General features: G+C 36.9%; 2 protein-coding genes across 2 annotated transcripts; both read right to left on the bottom strand.

Annotated features, from left to right (window-relative positions):
* Nucleotides 1–6,184: 6,184 nt before the first annotated feature.
* On the bottom strand, nt 6,185–9,216 carry LOC114350326 (uncharacterized). The gene is made up of 3 exons (XM_028301081.1): nt 8,908–9,216; nt 8,227–8,397; nt 6,185–6,422 (listed from the first exon to the last, which is right to left on the bottom strand). The coding sequence occupies exons 1-3, from the start codon at nt 8,954–8,956 to the stop codon at nt 6,208–6,210; spliced, it is 435 nt and encodes a 144-aa protein (XP_028156882.1). The 5' UTR covers nt 8,957–9,216; the 3' UTR covers nt 6,185–6,207.
* Nucleotides 9,217–11,551: 2,335 nt separating this feature from the next.
* On the bottom strand, nt 11,552–14,442 carry LOC114350335 (uncharacterized). Its single transcript, XM_028301093.1, has 3 exons — nt 14,251–14,442; nt 13,488–13,649; nt 11,552–11,871 (listed from the first exon to the last, which is right to left on the bottom strand). The coding sequence occupies exons 1-3, from the start codon at nt 14,312–14,314 to the stop codon at nt 11,642–11,644; spliced, it is 456 nt and encodes a 151-aa protein (XP_028156894.1). The 5' UTR covers nt 14,315–14,442; the 3' UTR covers nt 11,552–11,641.
* Nucleotides 14,443–16,321: the final 1,879 nt, after the last annotated feature.

Consider the following 16,321-nt stretch of genomic DNA (forward strand, 5'->3'; position numbering starts at 1 on the left):
AGACGCGCCGCTGTCTAGAAACCAGTCAAGTTCCGTACATTTAGAGGTTAAGGCACTGATTGGAATTGATGAAATAAACGCGTTCTGTTTCTCATTTACGAAGTTTGCACTACGTTTTGTAAAAACCCGGTTTTTACCCAATAACACCCATTCTGGTGGGTGAAAACAAAAATAGCGTTTTTTAAAAGTGAGAACAAATACCACTTGTTGCTAAGGGGGCGTTCTAGTGTTACGTAATGCAATCTGGGGGGAGGGGAGGTCTTGAAAAACGTTACAATGCGTTACAGTGGCGGAAGGGCGGTTCGATTTCAAGTTTTTAAGCAGAAGTACTTTGTAGTTGGTGTTGTTATTTGTAACTTTATACCGTAATGTCATCAAAGAGAGAGTTTGGCATCTTTGGCATCGTCCCCCCCCCTCCCCCTACATGTCCTTGCCATGATCACAAATTATTGTGTTCCTACTAAATTTCTTCTAAATCGGTTCAACGATTCTTGAAATAACACCATTTTATAAAATAATTGGTCACATCATCATAACGTGATCAATTTTACGATTTGGCCACGATATAAATGTAATATGCATTGTTAAATTTAACTTATTACTTATTAATCAATAAACTTAAATGAGAAAAATTCAATAAAAATAAAGAAAAGATACCAATTGAAATAATTATAAAATTATTTGTTTTCACCCGGTGTAAACACCCACGGGTGGAATGAAACGGGTTTTTATTGGGTTTTTACCCTCATGTGGGTTTTTGCCCGGGTGGAAACCCATCTCTAGTGCTTTTAGGTTATCTGTTGGGTCGGGGCATGGACGAGAACCATCGACTACTTCGTAAGCACTTATTGCCTTGAGGATAACTTTCAGTTGGAATTTCCAACTCGTCCAGTTTTCTGCTCCATCTAGTCTCAGCCCATTTGAAGACATTGCGTTGCTAAATGGGTCGGCGTCCATTTTGAATGCCACACCGATACGATTTTGATTTCTGCTTTACCACAGAACTAAACCCTGCTTTACCGCAGATCTTATATTACAAGCCTCTTATGGCACACTTATATCATTGGCTCACCAGCGAACTTTGTGAAAGTCGTCCAAAATGAGTAATAGTGGCAGAAAACATTGATGTTGTCAGAAAAATCTAAAAAAAACCTCGTCATGTGACATATCGTAGAATGAGGATCATTTCGATTTTTAGCTGTGAATGCAGATTTATAGGGCTAAGAAATCCTTAATACACAGTGCAAAAATTTTTGTTCTACGACAAAAATTGACGAAGTTATGGCCAAATTACTAAAAAAGTTCACTGACCGCCCGGCGCGGGGACGATGACGTCATTATATCCGATCCGAACGCTGCCGGCGTACTGCGTGGATAGAAAATATTTTTTTCTAGCCAAATTATCAGTTTTAGAGAAAAACTTGTAATGACATTTATTCATCAGAATAAAGTAAGCTATCGATAGGTAATTTGTACCTGCATATTAGTCAAGAATGGACTTAAATGGAAAGAACTTGTGGAAATTAAACTGCTTTCTTTGGTTAATGTATTTGAATGTTGTGCAATTGAATTAACTGACTACAAAATTGCAATCATATGTGTATATCGGGTACCAAACCGAAATAATAATTTTGATGTATTCTTTAATAAATTGGAAAAACTTCTAGTGCATAGTTTAAATTTAAAATGTAATAATATACTCATTGCTGGCGATATAAACATTGACATGTTAAAGAATAATAGAATCACATTGAACTTAGAATGTTTGCTGTCAAATTACAATTTTAAATTGGCTCTAAAGCAACCTACTAGACTTGTTAGCAATACATGCATAGACAACTTTGCCCATAACTATGGAAAACCATGTAAGACAGAAGTGTTTGAATTTGGCTTGTCAGACCATACTGCTCAATTAATAAAATTACCAGTTAAAAATGTAATTAAATTAAAATATTGGTATAAAGAAATACGGGATTATAGCAGGGACAACATAAAAAAGTTTAAAATGTGTATAGGAAGTCTATCCTTTTCCGAAATGTACAGTACAGATGACCCAAACTTGGCATATAAATATTTCTTGCAAGAATATCGTCTGTTCTATAATTTATGTTTTCCACATAAACGAATTAAAATAAATGTAACCAATAAACCAAAGTGGATATCACACGGCTTAAAAATTTGTAGCAAGAAAAAAAGGAATTTATTGTGGAAATATAGAAAATCACCTTCTAGCACGAACAAATTACATTACAAAAAATACACTAAACTCTTTAAAAAAATTATATCTCTGACTAAACTAGCTCAAAATAATTATAAAATAAAAACAAGTGACAATAAATCCAAAACAACATGGCAAATTATCAATAAAGCCCGTTTGAATATCCCAACACAATCCATTTCAAAAATAAAGGTTGAAAGCCAGTATATAACTAATCCTAAACAAATAGCGGAAGCCTTTAATAATTATTTCATCGACAGAATTAAACCATTGCAAGGATATGATAATAAAGCTATCTTAACCTCAAAACACATGCTCACTTCCATGTTTCTGGCTCCGAGCCTACCGATACAAATATATTACATAATAAAAAANGCCATGTCCATTATTTCATCGACAGAATTAAACCATTGCAAGGATATGATAATAAAGCTATCTTAACCTCAAAACACATGCTCACTTCCATGTTTCTGGCTCCGAGCCTACCGATACAAATATATTACATAATAAAAAAACTAAAAAACACAAGTAGCGTAGGTCATGACGGTATTGCAANGGTTTCCATGTGGTCTTCGTAGGCTACAATATTCATTAAATATTTACCTAAACCTAGCAACATTCAGCAGAGAATGACAGAAAAAAGAACAATGAAACAAATGACAGTCTCACTATACGACCCACTTGCTATGCATGTTGTAGCACTGGCAGTCACTTATTTTAAATCAGAGAGGTAAAAAAGAAAAATAAAACAAATGACAGTCTAGCTACGTCTCTTTATTGTTCACATCAGACTCCTCAACCCTAAAATGCCTATTGAGGCCAACGCAATCCACTTGCTATGTTCTGGAATGGTGGCAGCATTGCAGTCATCAGAGAAGCACTGGCAGACAGTTTCCACATAATACTTGAATATGAAACAAATGACAATCTAGCTAACGTTATGTTATAGCACGGGCAGTAGCTGTATTTAAATCTAAGAGGTAAAATAAAAATAAAACAAATGACAGTCTAGCTACGTCTCTTTATTGTTCACATCAGACTCCTCAACCCTAAAATGCCTATTGAGGCCAACGCAATCCACTTGCTATGTTCTGGAATGGTGGCAGCATTGCAGTCATCAGAGAAGCACTGGCAGACNGTAAAAACGTATGATAATTACGATGATATAAGTCAAAAGAAGTTATAACAATAAATTATATGACTAAAATCATTTCGAAATCTACCAAATTCTCGATTTCTGCATGAAAAATGTGACAACGCTCTTAAGTCCGCCTTATGTACACCGTTCTATGTGCATATAAGTTTTAAATAAATAAATAAATGAAACAAATGACAATCTAGCACTTGCTACCTACGGTGAAGATTGTGTGGTAGTCTGTGGTCCCTGGCAGTCGCAGTTAAATCAGAGAGGTACAAAAGAAAAATAAAACAAATGACAGTCTAGCTACGACTCTTTATTGTTCAAATCAGACTCCTCAACCCTATTATACCTACTCAAGGGAGCAAGCCCAACCCACTTGCCACTTGCAATACACAGGGAGTTGAGTTGAGTTACCTACAATCATCAGAGAAGCACTTTGGCAGATGGTTTCCAGGTGGTCCTATATTCCAATCAAAGAAAAAAAAACAATGAAACAAATGACAATATAACCCACTAGCCGATGCACGGTGCCAGTCATCTTCAGTCGCTGTTATAGCACTGGCCAGGTAGTCACTATATTTAAAACAAAGATATAAAAAGAAAAATGAAACAAATGACAGTCTAGTTACGTCTCTTTATTGTTCACATCATACTCCTCAACCCTAAAATGCCTATTGAGGCCAACGCAATCCACTTGCTATGTTCTGGAATGGTGGCAGCATTGCAGTCGTCAGAGAAGCACTGGCAGACAGTTTCCAGGTGGTCTTAGTAGGCTACAATATCACTGGTCAACAAAAAAAAAAATTTTGTTTCCTGTGATTTTTTTTCTGTTTCTATCTCAAATTGAAGCATATTTTTTAAATATGGCAACAGTTTTTCTCTAACAGCTTTTGTTTTTAAGTTATAGCTATCTACCTTCATTTAATATTTTTACTTAGATTTTTGATTTAATTGGACAAAAAAATATATTTTGTTGGTGTTTTCGATATTGCTTCGTTATGAAGATGTCCAAATTGCTTCTGCTATCTTTGTGGTAAATATAATATTTGAAAAATGTCGAAAACCTCTATCGGATTTCATGAAAACTGCGTAACATCTACACTTTAAAATAAATATTTGAAATTAATTAATCAAGACCACAAATGCGTTATTTGTGTTCTGAGAATAGGTAACTTACTTTAGGCCAACACAAAAGTCCCGTTTCATGTGTATCTGGAATAATCGTAACAAACAAAAGCATTGGTTACAAAAATTTTGACCAGTGCGGCTTCCCGCACACAAAACTTTTTGCTTTTCAGCTAAAGTTGATACAAACTATTTTATAAACATGCCTTTAGTTAGCCAAGATCGTATCACCGTATTTCTACCACTTTATATTAACCTCGGCATCTTGAAACAGTCTGTGCATGCGCTTAACAAAAGTAACGAATGTTATCATTTTCTTTCATGAAAGTTTTCAGGATTAAGCACAGAAAACTTGAATGTTGGTAATTTTTGATGGGACTCACATTAGGCAACGAGAATATGATTGTAATTTTAAGAAATCAATAACTGAAGTCCAGTCCTAAGCTTAGAATTCATTTTTTTGGTTATAAGTAATTTCCTAAGCAAAAATAAATTGTTGAGAGCATGCTATCCAACTTGCAAGAGCTAGGGTGCAACATGGGCATAAAAATACACTTCATGTACTCGCATTAACATCGATTTCCACAAAATGTGGGTGAGTTTAGTGAGGAGCAGGATAAAAGATGTCATTAGAATTTTCGGACAATGGAAGAAGGTTATCAGGGCCGGTGGTGATCATATATGAATGGCAGACCATTGCTGGAGTTTGCAACGAAATCTACTCAAACTTTTCTATTCAAAGAAATCATATAAAAGATCATTTGCTAGTGTTCAATAGATATTATATTAACACAATATTATTTTTATGTCAACATAATAAAACTCTATATTTTAAAAAGTAAAGCTGTTGGCGATCTCCCAGTATTTTTTTCATAATCAGGGCCATAGAAATACCCAATAACAGAAAAAAAATTAAAGGAAAAAAAACATGTGTTGACCAGTGTATTCATTAAATACTTACCTATACCTAGCAACATTCAGCAGAGAATGACAGAAAAAAGAACAATGAAACAAATGACAGTCTCACTATACGACCCACCTATTGCTTTGCATGTTGTAGCACTGGCGGTCACTACTTTTAAATCAGAGAGGTAAAAAAGAAAAATAAAACAAATGACAGTTTAGCTACGTCTCTTTATTGTTCACATCAGACTCCTCAACCCTAAAATGCCTATTGAGGCCAACGCAATCCACTTGCTATGTTCTGGAATGGTGGCAGCATTGCAGTCATCAGAGAAGCACTGGCAGACAGTTTCCACATAATACTTGAATATGAAACAAATGACAATCTAGCTAACGTTATGTTATAGCACGGGCAGTAGCTGTATTTAAATCTAAGAGGTAAAATAAAAATAAAACAAATGACAGTCTAGCTACGTCTCTTTATTGTTCACATCAGACTCCTCAACCCTAAAATGCCTATTGAGGCCAACGCAATCCACTTGCTATGTTCTGGAATGGTGGCAGCATTGCAGTCATCAGAGAAGCACTGGCAGACGGTTTCCATGTGGTCTTCGTAGGCTACAATATTCATTAAATATTTACCTAAACCTAGCAACATTCAGCAGAGAATGACAGAAAAAAGAACAATGAAACAAATGACAGTCTCACTATACGACCCACTTGCTATGCATGTTGTAGCACTGGCAGTCACTTATTTTAAATCAGAGAGGTAAAAAAGAAAAATAAAACAAATGACAGTCTAGCTACGTCTCTTTATTGTTCACATCAGACTCCTCAACCCTATAATGCCTATTGAGGCAAACGCAATCAACTTGCTATGTTCTGGAATGGTGGCAGCATTGCAGTCATCAGAGAAGCACTGGCAGACTGTTTCCAGGTGGTCCTCGTTGTCGGCCTTGTAGCAGTCCCGGTGGTGACGTACCCAACCGCAGCCACGGGTTACTCTCACCTCGGAGTCGTGGTGTTTGTGGAAAACTAAAGCAAAAAGGGTACCTATTAGATAAAATCCGATAGAATGATTTGATAGAAATAAAGAAAAAATAACAGTTTATTCAGTTAAAAACAATAGAGGTGCTTTAGTCTTTAATTTTGGTTTCTTTGGTGGTTAAACTATGCCAATGCTCGCTCATAGACCATGCAATCGATATAACGATAAGATGCTATTATTCAACAAAAATCTATTTACTCGTAGTCTAATAATTATGATCATAGTTCTCACTCGTAGCTCTGAACAGCTCTTACAACTGATAGAGGTGCGGAGATGAGTGTTACGAAATATCTAGACTTAACCTGCACTAGTCTAGATTTTACCTGCAGGTAAAACCGAATTTATCTGGTTAGGTAACCTTCCATCACCACGACCTTTCCGCGCCAATAGATGCTAAGTAGGTACCGTTTCATTTTAACAATTTTGTCTTTTAGGTTTTAAACAAATTAAAGAAAGGACACAACGCTACCTTAATTTATACCTCTCTAAAATATTAATAAAAATATTAAAATAAGTCATAGTTATTGTATGTAAAAGTCATTTAAACATACAAACTTGACCTACAAACATGATCTGACAATGACCGAATGACATTCTCATTATCAAGTTGTGTTATCAAAATGTTTATTTCAAGTTCCATACTTCCAGTTCATATTTCCATGCCATCAATCAACGCGATCGACGTGTAAGTGACATGAAAGAACTACCTAGTTCAGTAATGGTTTCTTAATAGGTTAATCTATGTACCTAGGCAGCAAGGTTCTGGAATGGAGGCCGCGTACCGGAAAACGCATGACGTCCACCTACAAGGTGGACTGACGACATCGACCAATCGATCAACGTGGAAAGCATTAGGGGCGGCCTATGTTCAGCAGTGGACGTCCTATGGCTGAAATGATGAATGATGATGATGTACCTATAAGACCCCAACCCTAACTGTAAGACAGAGAGCGTGACTAAATTGGTTTAAATTAAGCGTCAAGCCATTGAGAAATCTCGATCATTAATGTTCAGGCCTCCTACATTCATTAGTGCACGTCCAATTGCTGAAATAATTATGATGAAAGGAAAGTAGTCCGGAAATTCGAAGCCGGCCCCAAAACTTGTGTTGAGTTCACTGTTGTTTTATGATTTGCGATGATTAAAAATAAACAAAGGTCTTACATAAAAAAAACCTACTTGTTCTAGAGAGGGATTGTGTCGAATATAAATGTATTATAAACATAATACATAATGCCGACCATTTGATGAAGGTCGCGGGAAGCACCTGGATGCGGGCATCGAAGTAGGTACTCGTCGTTGTGGAAGCCTTTGTCCAGTAGTAGACGTCCTTTGACTGAAATGGATCATCATCATCATCAACCGCCTCTGTGGTCTAGTGGTAAGACCACTTGCTTCAGACGCAGAGGTCCCGGGTTCGATTCCCAGTGGGGGCAGATTTTTCTGTTCGGTCTGGTTGGTGGTAGGGCTTGTTCTAAATCCCCCTGGCTAGCTACCACCATCTTACCTAAGTCTGTCGCCATCCGGCAGTTAGAGGTAAGATAGCCAGTTCCTCCGTGGTTGAGGATTCCGGGTGAAGCTTGCTTCCACCTTCGGCCTGATCATCACTTACCATCAGGCCAAGAGCTTCCTTGTTGTGGATAAAAAAAATCATTTCAGCCACAAGACGTCCACTGCTGAACATAGGCCTCCCCCAATGACTTCCACATCGCACGGTTGGTAGCGGCCTGCATCCAGCGTCTTCTTGCTACCTTTATCAGGTCGTCGGCTGGATAATAAGTAAAAACCTACTGGTCTGCACGATCTTCCTGCAGAAGAACTGGTGGTTATCCGGCGAGAAGACGCCGCTGGCGCAGTTGGTCATCTTGATGAACTTGTTGAGGGTTTCCTGGTCGTAGCTGGTGGGGTCCAGGCACATCGAGTTGTTGGCGCTGTTGCACTCGTAGCACCGGATCGAGAGACCTGGGTTGTGAGGTAAAAAACAGTGCAATCTGGTTTATTATCTAAATGGTCGCATGACACCGATTTCTATTGTGTCTCGATTCAATGGTACTTGAAGGGCTACTCAGATAACTCAAGAGCATAATACTATTGGACTAAATAATAATTTTCAGATTCCTTCAGTTCTATTAAAGATTTATGTCTGCAATAATGTCCTAACCAAACTATGAGTAGACTAAAAGGAAATGAAACTGTCACCTGCTATCTATATGAAAGGTTTCTAGTTTTCTTATCCCTAATTGAAGAAGGAGGCATTAGTCAAGTGTTTCTTAAATGTTTGTTATAAAAATAAACGATGATTTGAAACTCCATAATTTGAGTTATAAATATTATGTACAATTTTATTGGCTTAAAGTTTTGTTATTGCATTGAAACAAATGACATTGAATCCAGTCGTCAGCAATGATATCCAATAATTAACATAGACGCTTCTAATGGCAATGATACCGACTGACCTTAAAGATAACTCACCCAGAGGAACGCACACTGATAGCACCACCAAAACAACCGCGTATTTCATTTTTAGGCTTTATTTTAGTAATTAATGAATTAAATGTGACAAATTAGCGGCCTGTACCACCGGCCGATATAATCGCACTGTGCAGGGAAATCGGTAAAGCTCATCTGACTGTATAACTACTTAATGTCGAACACCAATGGTACGGCCCTATTCTGATATTGTATATGAACCTACGAACTTTTTGAAACCTATTAGCAAACAATACTAAATGAAACTTCGATTTATTTGTTTACGAACACCAGAGTGTTACTTAAAAGTAGGTACTGCTACGAATGTGTGAATTGTGAGATAAAGTAAGTAGGGTAAGTGCGCTAGTTTTCGTCCAATTAGCGGAGTTGCCAACTTTGTGATGCGAAATGAATATCTTAAAATACCCTTACTCATATGTATCATTATGTCATTTTAGTCCTTATATAGTCTACTTTACGTTAATATTATACGACAATAAGTAAATACCACGGGTTTTTTTTATAAAAAATATTTTATGCAAAAGAGGCGATTTCACTAGTTTTCATCCAAAAAAATCAGTTTTCGTCCTAGAGTACGCTAGTTTTCGACCACTGTGTAGAAAAAAGGGTGCAGTTGAATTATTAACTTAAAACCAATTCTACAATACAGTAACTATGGATTGTGGTATATCATTTGAAAGGTAATTTTGTTAGCTTTCAAATGATATAAAAAAGATTTAAATAAGTTTCTTACCTAAATTTGGGAAAATATTGCAATAGGTCGAAGGACAAATGGACGAAAACTAATCTACAGGAATAGCTAATTTTGGTTTTCGTCCACCCCAGTGCTTGCTCATGACGTCATGGACGAAAACACAACAACGTTTAAAGCTGTTTTTTGTTTTCGTCCACATCTTTTTAACGGTTTTTATGGGTTTATCACTGTTAAAAAGTGGACGTAAACTAAAATGTTTAATGTAACAGCAATAAAGATCATATTGGAAGAAAAAACATTGTATTTTGTAGGTCCATTGAAGTAAAATGATTATTAAAAATATTAACTAGGTGTCAGGGTTTCCGTCCACGTGGACGAAAACCAAAATCTTGCAAAATTGTTATGCTAGTATTAGTCCACTTAATTATCTAAGATTTCTATACAAAAACTTCAATAAACCCTTAAAATAGTGTTTATTATGCTAATAATTAGACATACATGCCAAAAACATTACGTAAAGTAGCTAAAACAGTAATTAAACATACCATGAAAGTTCCCTACCGGCACGTTTTTTTTCTAACTTGACGACGTTTTCCATTCACCTGTGTGCGGCAGCAACTTCCGAAGATTTTTTTGGAGTTATTACTTGTCAAATTACATTTTCATGCAGGCAGAACTGTTACTTAGGGTATCCTTCCGTTTGGCCAAATTACTTTTCGCCAAATTTCACTTCGCAAACAACTTATCGCCAAAGTTTCATTTCCCAAATGAACTTTTAGCAACTGTACTTTTCGCAACTAATTCATTTGGTCAAATTATCATTTGGCCAAATTTTACTTGGCAAATGTTTATATAGCAAATGTTTTATTTTGTCAAATATTATATCCCAAATAATTTTTTTGGTCAAATTGACACTTCACATACCTACTTACCCACCGTTACCCACAAATCAAACCATAAGGCAGATGATCATGATTTTCACAAGAATTTTATGTAAAACAAAGAAATTGCAGAAAATAGTATGGTTGCAGAAAGTAGGTATTGCATAAAATAGTAGGTTAGGTTAGGTTAGAACAGTGACCCTTAACGCGCGAAGGCGAGCGAAGCGTGCCGCGGTAGCGGCCGCCGAGCGCTAGAATCACCTCTATTGTTAATAAATCATTTGGAAATTTCGATAAAAAGAATGAAATATTAAAATTAATTTAAAACAAATTTTATATTAACTACCCACTAAACACAATAATAACCACAAGTTAATTTGTATTCCATTCTACGCACCAATCAAATTATTTTGTAAATAGTGTATCGTGAAATATTTTTGCCAAATGAAATGTTTGCCAAAACATACTTTGCCAAACAATAATTTGCTAAACAATAATATGCCAAAAACGGCATTTGCGAATTAAAAGTTTGCTATAAGTTGTTTTGCCAAATGAGAATTTGCCAAATGAAAATTTGCGAAACGTTGTTTGCGATGTGATAATTTGGGAAACGTTTTTTGGCCAAACATTAGTAATCCGTTACTTAGATATTATAGATTGTAACAAGTCCAAACTTGCACGGAAAGTTAGGTTTGTATTCTAATTTTCCGTATTTGTTTGTGGCAAGTCGGTCAAATGGACGAAAACAGGAGCTGGACGGAAAACCGGCGCAATTACCCTACTAAGTTTTTGAACTTTAACCTAAATTTATTGATAGCTTCCCTAGAATAATATCGTAAAATAAAGAAAACAAGTTAGGTAGTGATATTTTATTACTTTTTCAATTATTATTATCACATGTTTATTGTTGGCGACATACTATATTTTCTAATTTGTACAATGTTACGATTAATTAACAAAATAATGTAATTTGTAAATAAGTATCTCAATCTCATTATTGATCTTTGGTTGAAACCCGAAAATTCTTAGGAACATACTGCGTTAGGTAGGTACTTGTACTTACTTTGTAATTTGTAAATAATAAGTATTGTAAGTTTAAGAAGTTTTTGAAATCATAAAATAGTCCATTGTCAAAAAAGTTTCAAACTTTTCCCCGCCAATTTTGGTAGCAAACCAAGATGGCGGTGAGGGCGCCAAGAACTGTCACTTTGACGTAATCCAACATGGCGGCCGCGTTGCACATGTCTCCAAAGCACTGGCACACGGTTTCCAGGTGGTCACTGTTGTCAGCCTTGTAGCACTCCCGTTTGTGCTTGACCCAACCACAGGTGCGGGTCACTCGGACTTCAGGGGTCTTGTCTATGTGGAGAACTGGAAAAGAAGACTTTATCATCAGGGCATTTAATTTTCAAATTATCAGAGGGAAATGGAGTATGTCAGACTGCCTACGCTGATCAGACGAGTTGGGGAGGCCTGATCATTCTAGCATCTAGCCTAAGCATTCTTCCTTAGTCGCCTCTTACGTGATGCACAAGAAGATTGGGGGTGGTGGTGAGTGACTGAACTACATGACATGTCCTCAATAATGCCATTTGCAAACAAAACGTGTTGTTCTACAGTTGGTAATTTTTTTAAACTGTTGTAGGACACCAAACCAAACTAGCTCGAAGAGCTGATGGCCGCTGGGGCAGGAAAGTTCTTGAGTGGCGACCACGAGCCGGAAGACGTAGCGTGGGCAGGCCTCCCACTAGGTGGACCGACGATCTGGTGAAGGTCGCGGGAGGTACCTGGATGCGAGCGGCGCAGGACCGGTCTTTGTGGAAATCCTTGGGGGAGGCCTTTGTCCAGCAGTGGACGTCTTTCGGCTGAAACGAACGAACGAACGAAGGACACCAAATAATGTAAATTTTATATAATGAAAGATAGCACTAAGAAAATGTTTAAGTAATTAAGTAGGTACAGAAGGGAAGTACAAAATCATTCGCAATTTCCAGAATACGGCTGCATTTTCACGCACTGCTAATTTCAGTGGCTTTTTTATAACCTTTGTGAACATACAATGTTTTTGTCCAGGCCAACGTGCAGTTAGCCGACTATGAGACAAAAAAAGTCATTGAGGCTGCATTGAAATGGAGCAGCGTGCGGCCTTTGTGCCGGAGGTATTATGATTCTATCGTAGTACGTTTGGAAATTGTAGTGTATTTAGGCTTATAGTAGCAACATGTACCTAAAGCTTGTGGAAATGAGTCATTATGCCTATTAGCAGAAAGGGAAAACGAGGACTGTTATATAACAGTCCTAATGCCTATGCATTGACTGGATGTTGATCTTCTTTTATCGTGTGGACTATACTTAATCACAATAGATGTGAGGCGAGCTCGTTTCTTTCAGAAACCATTCGTAGTCAAATATGAAGAAAATTAAACTAACTAAGAGAACAAACAAGGCTTGATAGCTTTCCTCGTATGCCTCCTGTGGTAATCAGAGCTGATATCCCATTAGAAAATCAGCTTCAGCTATTTATAACGTTGCATTCTTGCACGTTCTCGTGGGCGAAATTATTTTAAGCCAACAATCATAATTCATTTAAAACAAAAGCCATAATAAGTTTACACATGTGCTTGTAGAGTAACCAAGAGCATTCATCAAAAGAGTTTGACTTCTGACTGAAGTGACTGATTCCACGTGGGTATTGTCTCACTGGTCTACGCTATAAGAAGCAGAAGAAGTCTTTGCTGGTATCGTGACTATTTTGACTAGTCTTAATTGCATTTTTATTTGGTACTAGCGGCCGCCCGCGACATCGTACGCGTAGACCTCGTTTACACCCGTTAGATAGGTATCATATTGATAGATGGCATTTTACGGCTTCCCCCGTATGAATATTTACGAACGTCAAAAACAGTAGTTTGTCCAGCCCTGTAGATTTTAACCAATGACTCTTTTTAAACACGTCTTATTTATTTATTGAAACTAAGTATGCTTACTGGTCTGGGTGATCTTCCTGCAGAAGAATTCCTTGCTGATGGCGTTGGGGACGGACTGGCTGCAGTCCACCACCGGCACGATGGCCTGCATCCGAGGGTTGTGCATCTCGAGACAGGCTGAGTTGTTCGCGCTGTTGCACTCGAAGCACTTGATGGCCGAACCTTGGTTTAGAAGATTACAAGTTTGTGAATATTAAGGATTAGGAAAATAGGTATTAGGATATTCATCATCATCATTTCAGCCATAGGACGTCCACTGCTGAACATACGTAGGCCTGTGGCGGTGGCGGCCTGCATCCAGCGCCTTCCCGCTGCCTTTATAAGTTCGTCGGTCCACCTTGTGGACCTTTTAGGATATTGCAAAACTTTAAAAGGAGTAGGCTCTGGATGAAATAAATGCATGCAAACAGTGCGATCCTTTACTATCCTGTCAAAAGAGGCCTAAGGCCTCCCTTTAATGGACATCATTGCAATGCACAAGGTGCTAATTCCTAATCGCCAAGGAGAGACATAACCTGCAGCAGGAATGCTTAAAACATTTCCCCTAGTAAAACGGTTATTCATAGGTTAGGATTTTAGAGAGTATCTGAAAAGCCTTTTGAATTCATGACTCCATAGCCTTTAGTTAAATAAGTGATTCGAATGCATTTTAACCTACAGGCGCTCACTTAAATGCCTAGAGTAAGAAAGTAGAACTTAGGTAACAAGAGGAATATGTTTACTGAACGGGCAATTTTAAGTTGAGAAAGATTAAAGTACTTACACGTTGAAAACAATGCTGGCAACAAAACTGATAGCACAGCGTAATTCGTATTTTTCACAGCCATATCAAACTCCTAGCGCTTTGGAACGGCAATATTTTTAAGTACCTCACAAAATAGCTGAGTTAATTCTCAGGCGTTCTGCGCTCACTATTACGCACAAATTTAGTTAAAAATATTTATTAAAAACTGTATTTTTTGTACTTTTTATGTTTTAAAATTCGTTTCGTTGCGCCTCTGCTAATATACACAGTTGACTGCTTATTGTATGACCTAACATGAGCTTATAACTCAATGCTCCTTTGTGAATCAGTTGCATACCACAAAGGGAGAAACTGGATTCATTCGGTTGTAAGACTCTGTAGAAAGGTAGCTGAGATCGGGAAAGGAAGCATTAATAAAGTTTAAGTGGAGTCTCAAATGTGTCACGGCGTGGACTCGAAGGAACCGATCTGGTACAGAAAATGTAGGATATGTATCCTGCTCAGGTAGGTACTGGTATGTTCTTATGTCTGGTTGTTGTCGATTTGTAGAATAATAAAGGTCAAAAAGGGCCCTCTCTTCCCGAAATTCAATTAGCCCTGGAAAATTAGAGGCCCTGTTTAGGTTACATGTATGACTATTTAAAATAATTTTGTCGCCGAAGACAAGAAATTGACAAAATGACAAATCTTTACCATGCTTGCTGATGATAACGATGTCATCAATAAAGATACAATAAATGCTAAACTGAAAGATCTGAACAGCACAAGACTCGAGGTTGGACTGATGATGATAGCCTAGGTCAAATCAAAACTAATGAAGAGCAGCTCAAAATAGATGCAAGGCCGAGGAACACGAAATAGGTAAGCAATTGAAATGATTATCCAATAAATCATTTTAAGCAGAACTTTTTTGAATTATATTGTTAACTAGCTGACCCGGCGAACTTTGTTCCGCCTTAATGGCAATAAATAAGCAGACTTTTTTTTTTAATTTCGAACGGGATAAAAAGTATCCTATGTCCTTCTCCTGGCTCTAAACTACCTCCCTGACAATTTTCAGCTAAATCGGTTCAGCCGTTCTTGAGTTATAAGCGAAGTAACTAACACGACTTTCTTTTATACAGGGTGGAAACGATAAGTGATCTCACTCGATTATTTCTAAACTATACAAGATATCCAAAAACTGGTTACTGATCCTGAAAGTGCTTCACGAGTTCTATCCAACGGTATCAATAATAGGTTACAAAATAAATTGGATCTATCTGAAAATTCAATGTTTCCAGCCTCCATACATTTAGTAAAACCACATAATATTAAAAACTAAACAAGATATCCAAAAACTGGTTACTGATCCTAAAAGTGCTTCACGAGCTCTATCCAACGGTACCAATATTAAGTTATAAAATAAACTGAATCTATCCGGAAATTCGATGTTTCCAGCTTCCATACATTTACTACTGCCACAGTCATGGCACTCATGTCTTGATAATATTATAGCAAGTAAAGCCTAAAACCAATGTTTTCCATGAATTGTTTTAAATAAGAATGCAATTTACGAGTTAATTTTAAGTGTTTATGATTAAAAAAAAACAATTCTAATATTGTTTGGCTGGCATTAGTGGCATACATTTAGTATGGAGGCTGCAAACATTGAATTTTCGGTTAGATCCAGTTAATTCTGTAACCTATTACTGATATCGTTTGAAAGAGCTCGTGAAGCACTTTCAGGATCAGTAATCAGTTTTTCGATATCTTGTATAGTTTAGAAATAATCGAATGAGATCACTTATCGTTTCCACCCTGTATACCTATATAGATTTTATCCCTAAAATTCAGTCTCAGTTTTTAGTTGATTACTTATACACGTAAAAGTTTTTATTTACAGAGTTTCGTAACATTTTTCTTTTAATCTTAGCATTGACATGACAATTTGTTAGCAGTAGGCATCCAAGTCAGAAAAGAAGGGGAGAATATTAAAAATGATGAAAGTTACCAAATATCAAGTAATAAACTTATTTATATCCTACGCCGATTTTACACTTCAACTCGTAAAATGCAGCTATTAATATACATCAGTGCTTTAGTTTTA

The sequence above is a fragment of the Ostrinia furnacalis genome, unplaced genomic scaffold (genome assembly GCF_004193835.3).
Source record: "Ostrinia furnacalis isolate ACB-3 unplaced genomic scaffold, ASM419383v2 OfSCF0867, whole genome shotgun sequence".
NCBI lineage: Eukaryota > Metazoa > Arthropoda > Insecta > Lepidoptera > Crambidae > Ostrinia > Ostrinia furnacalis.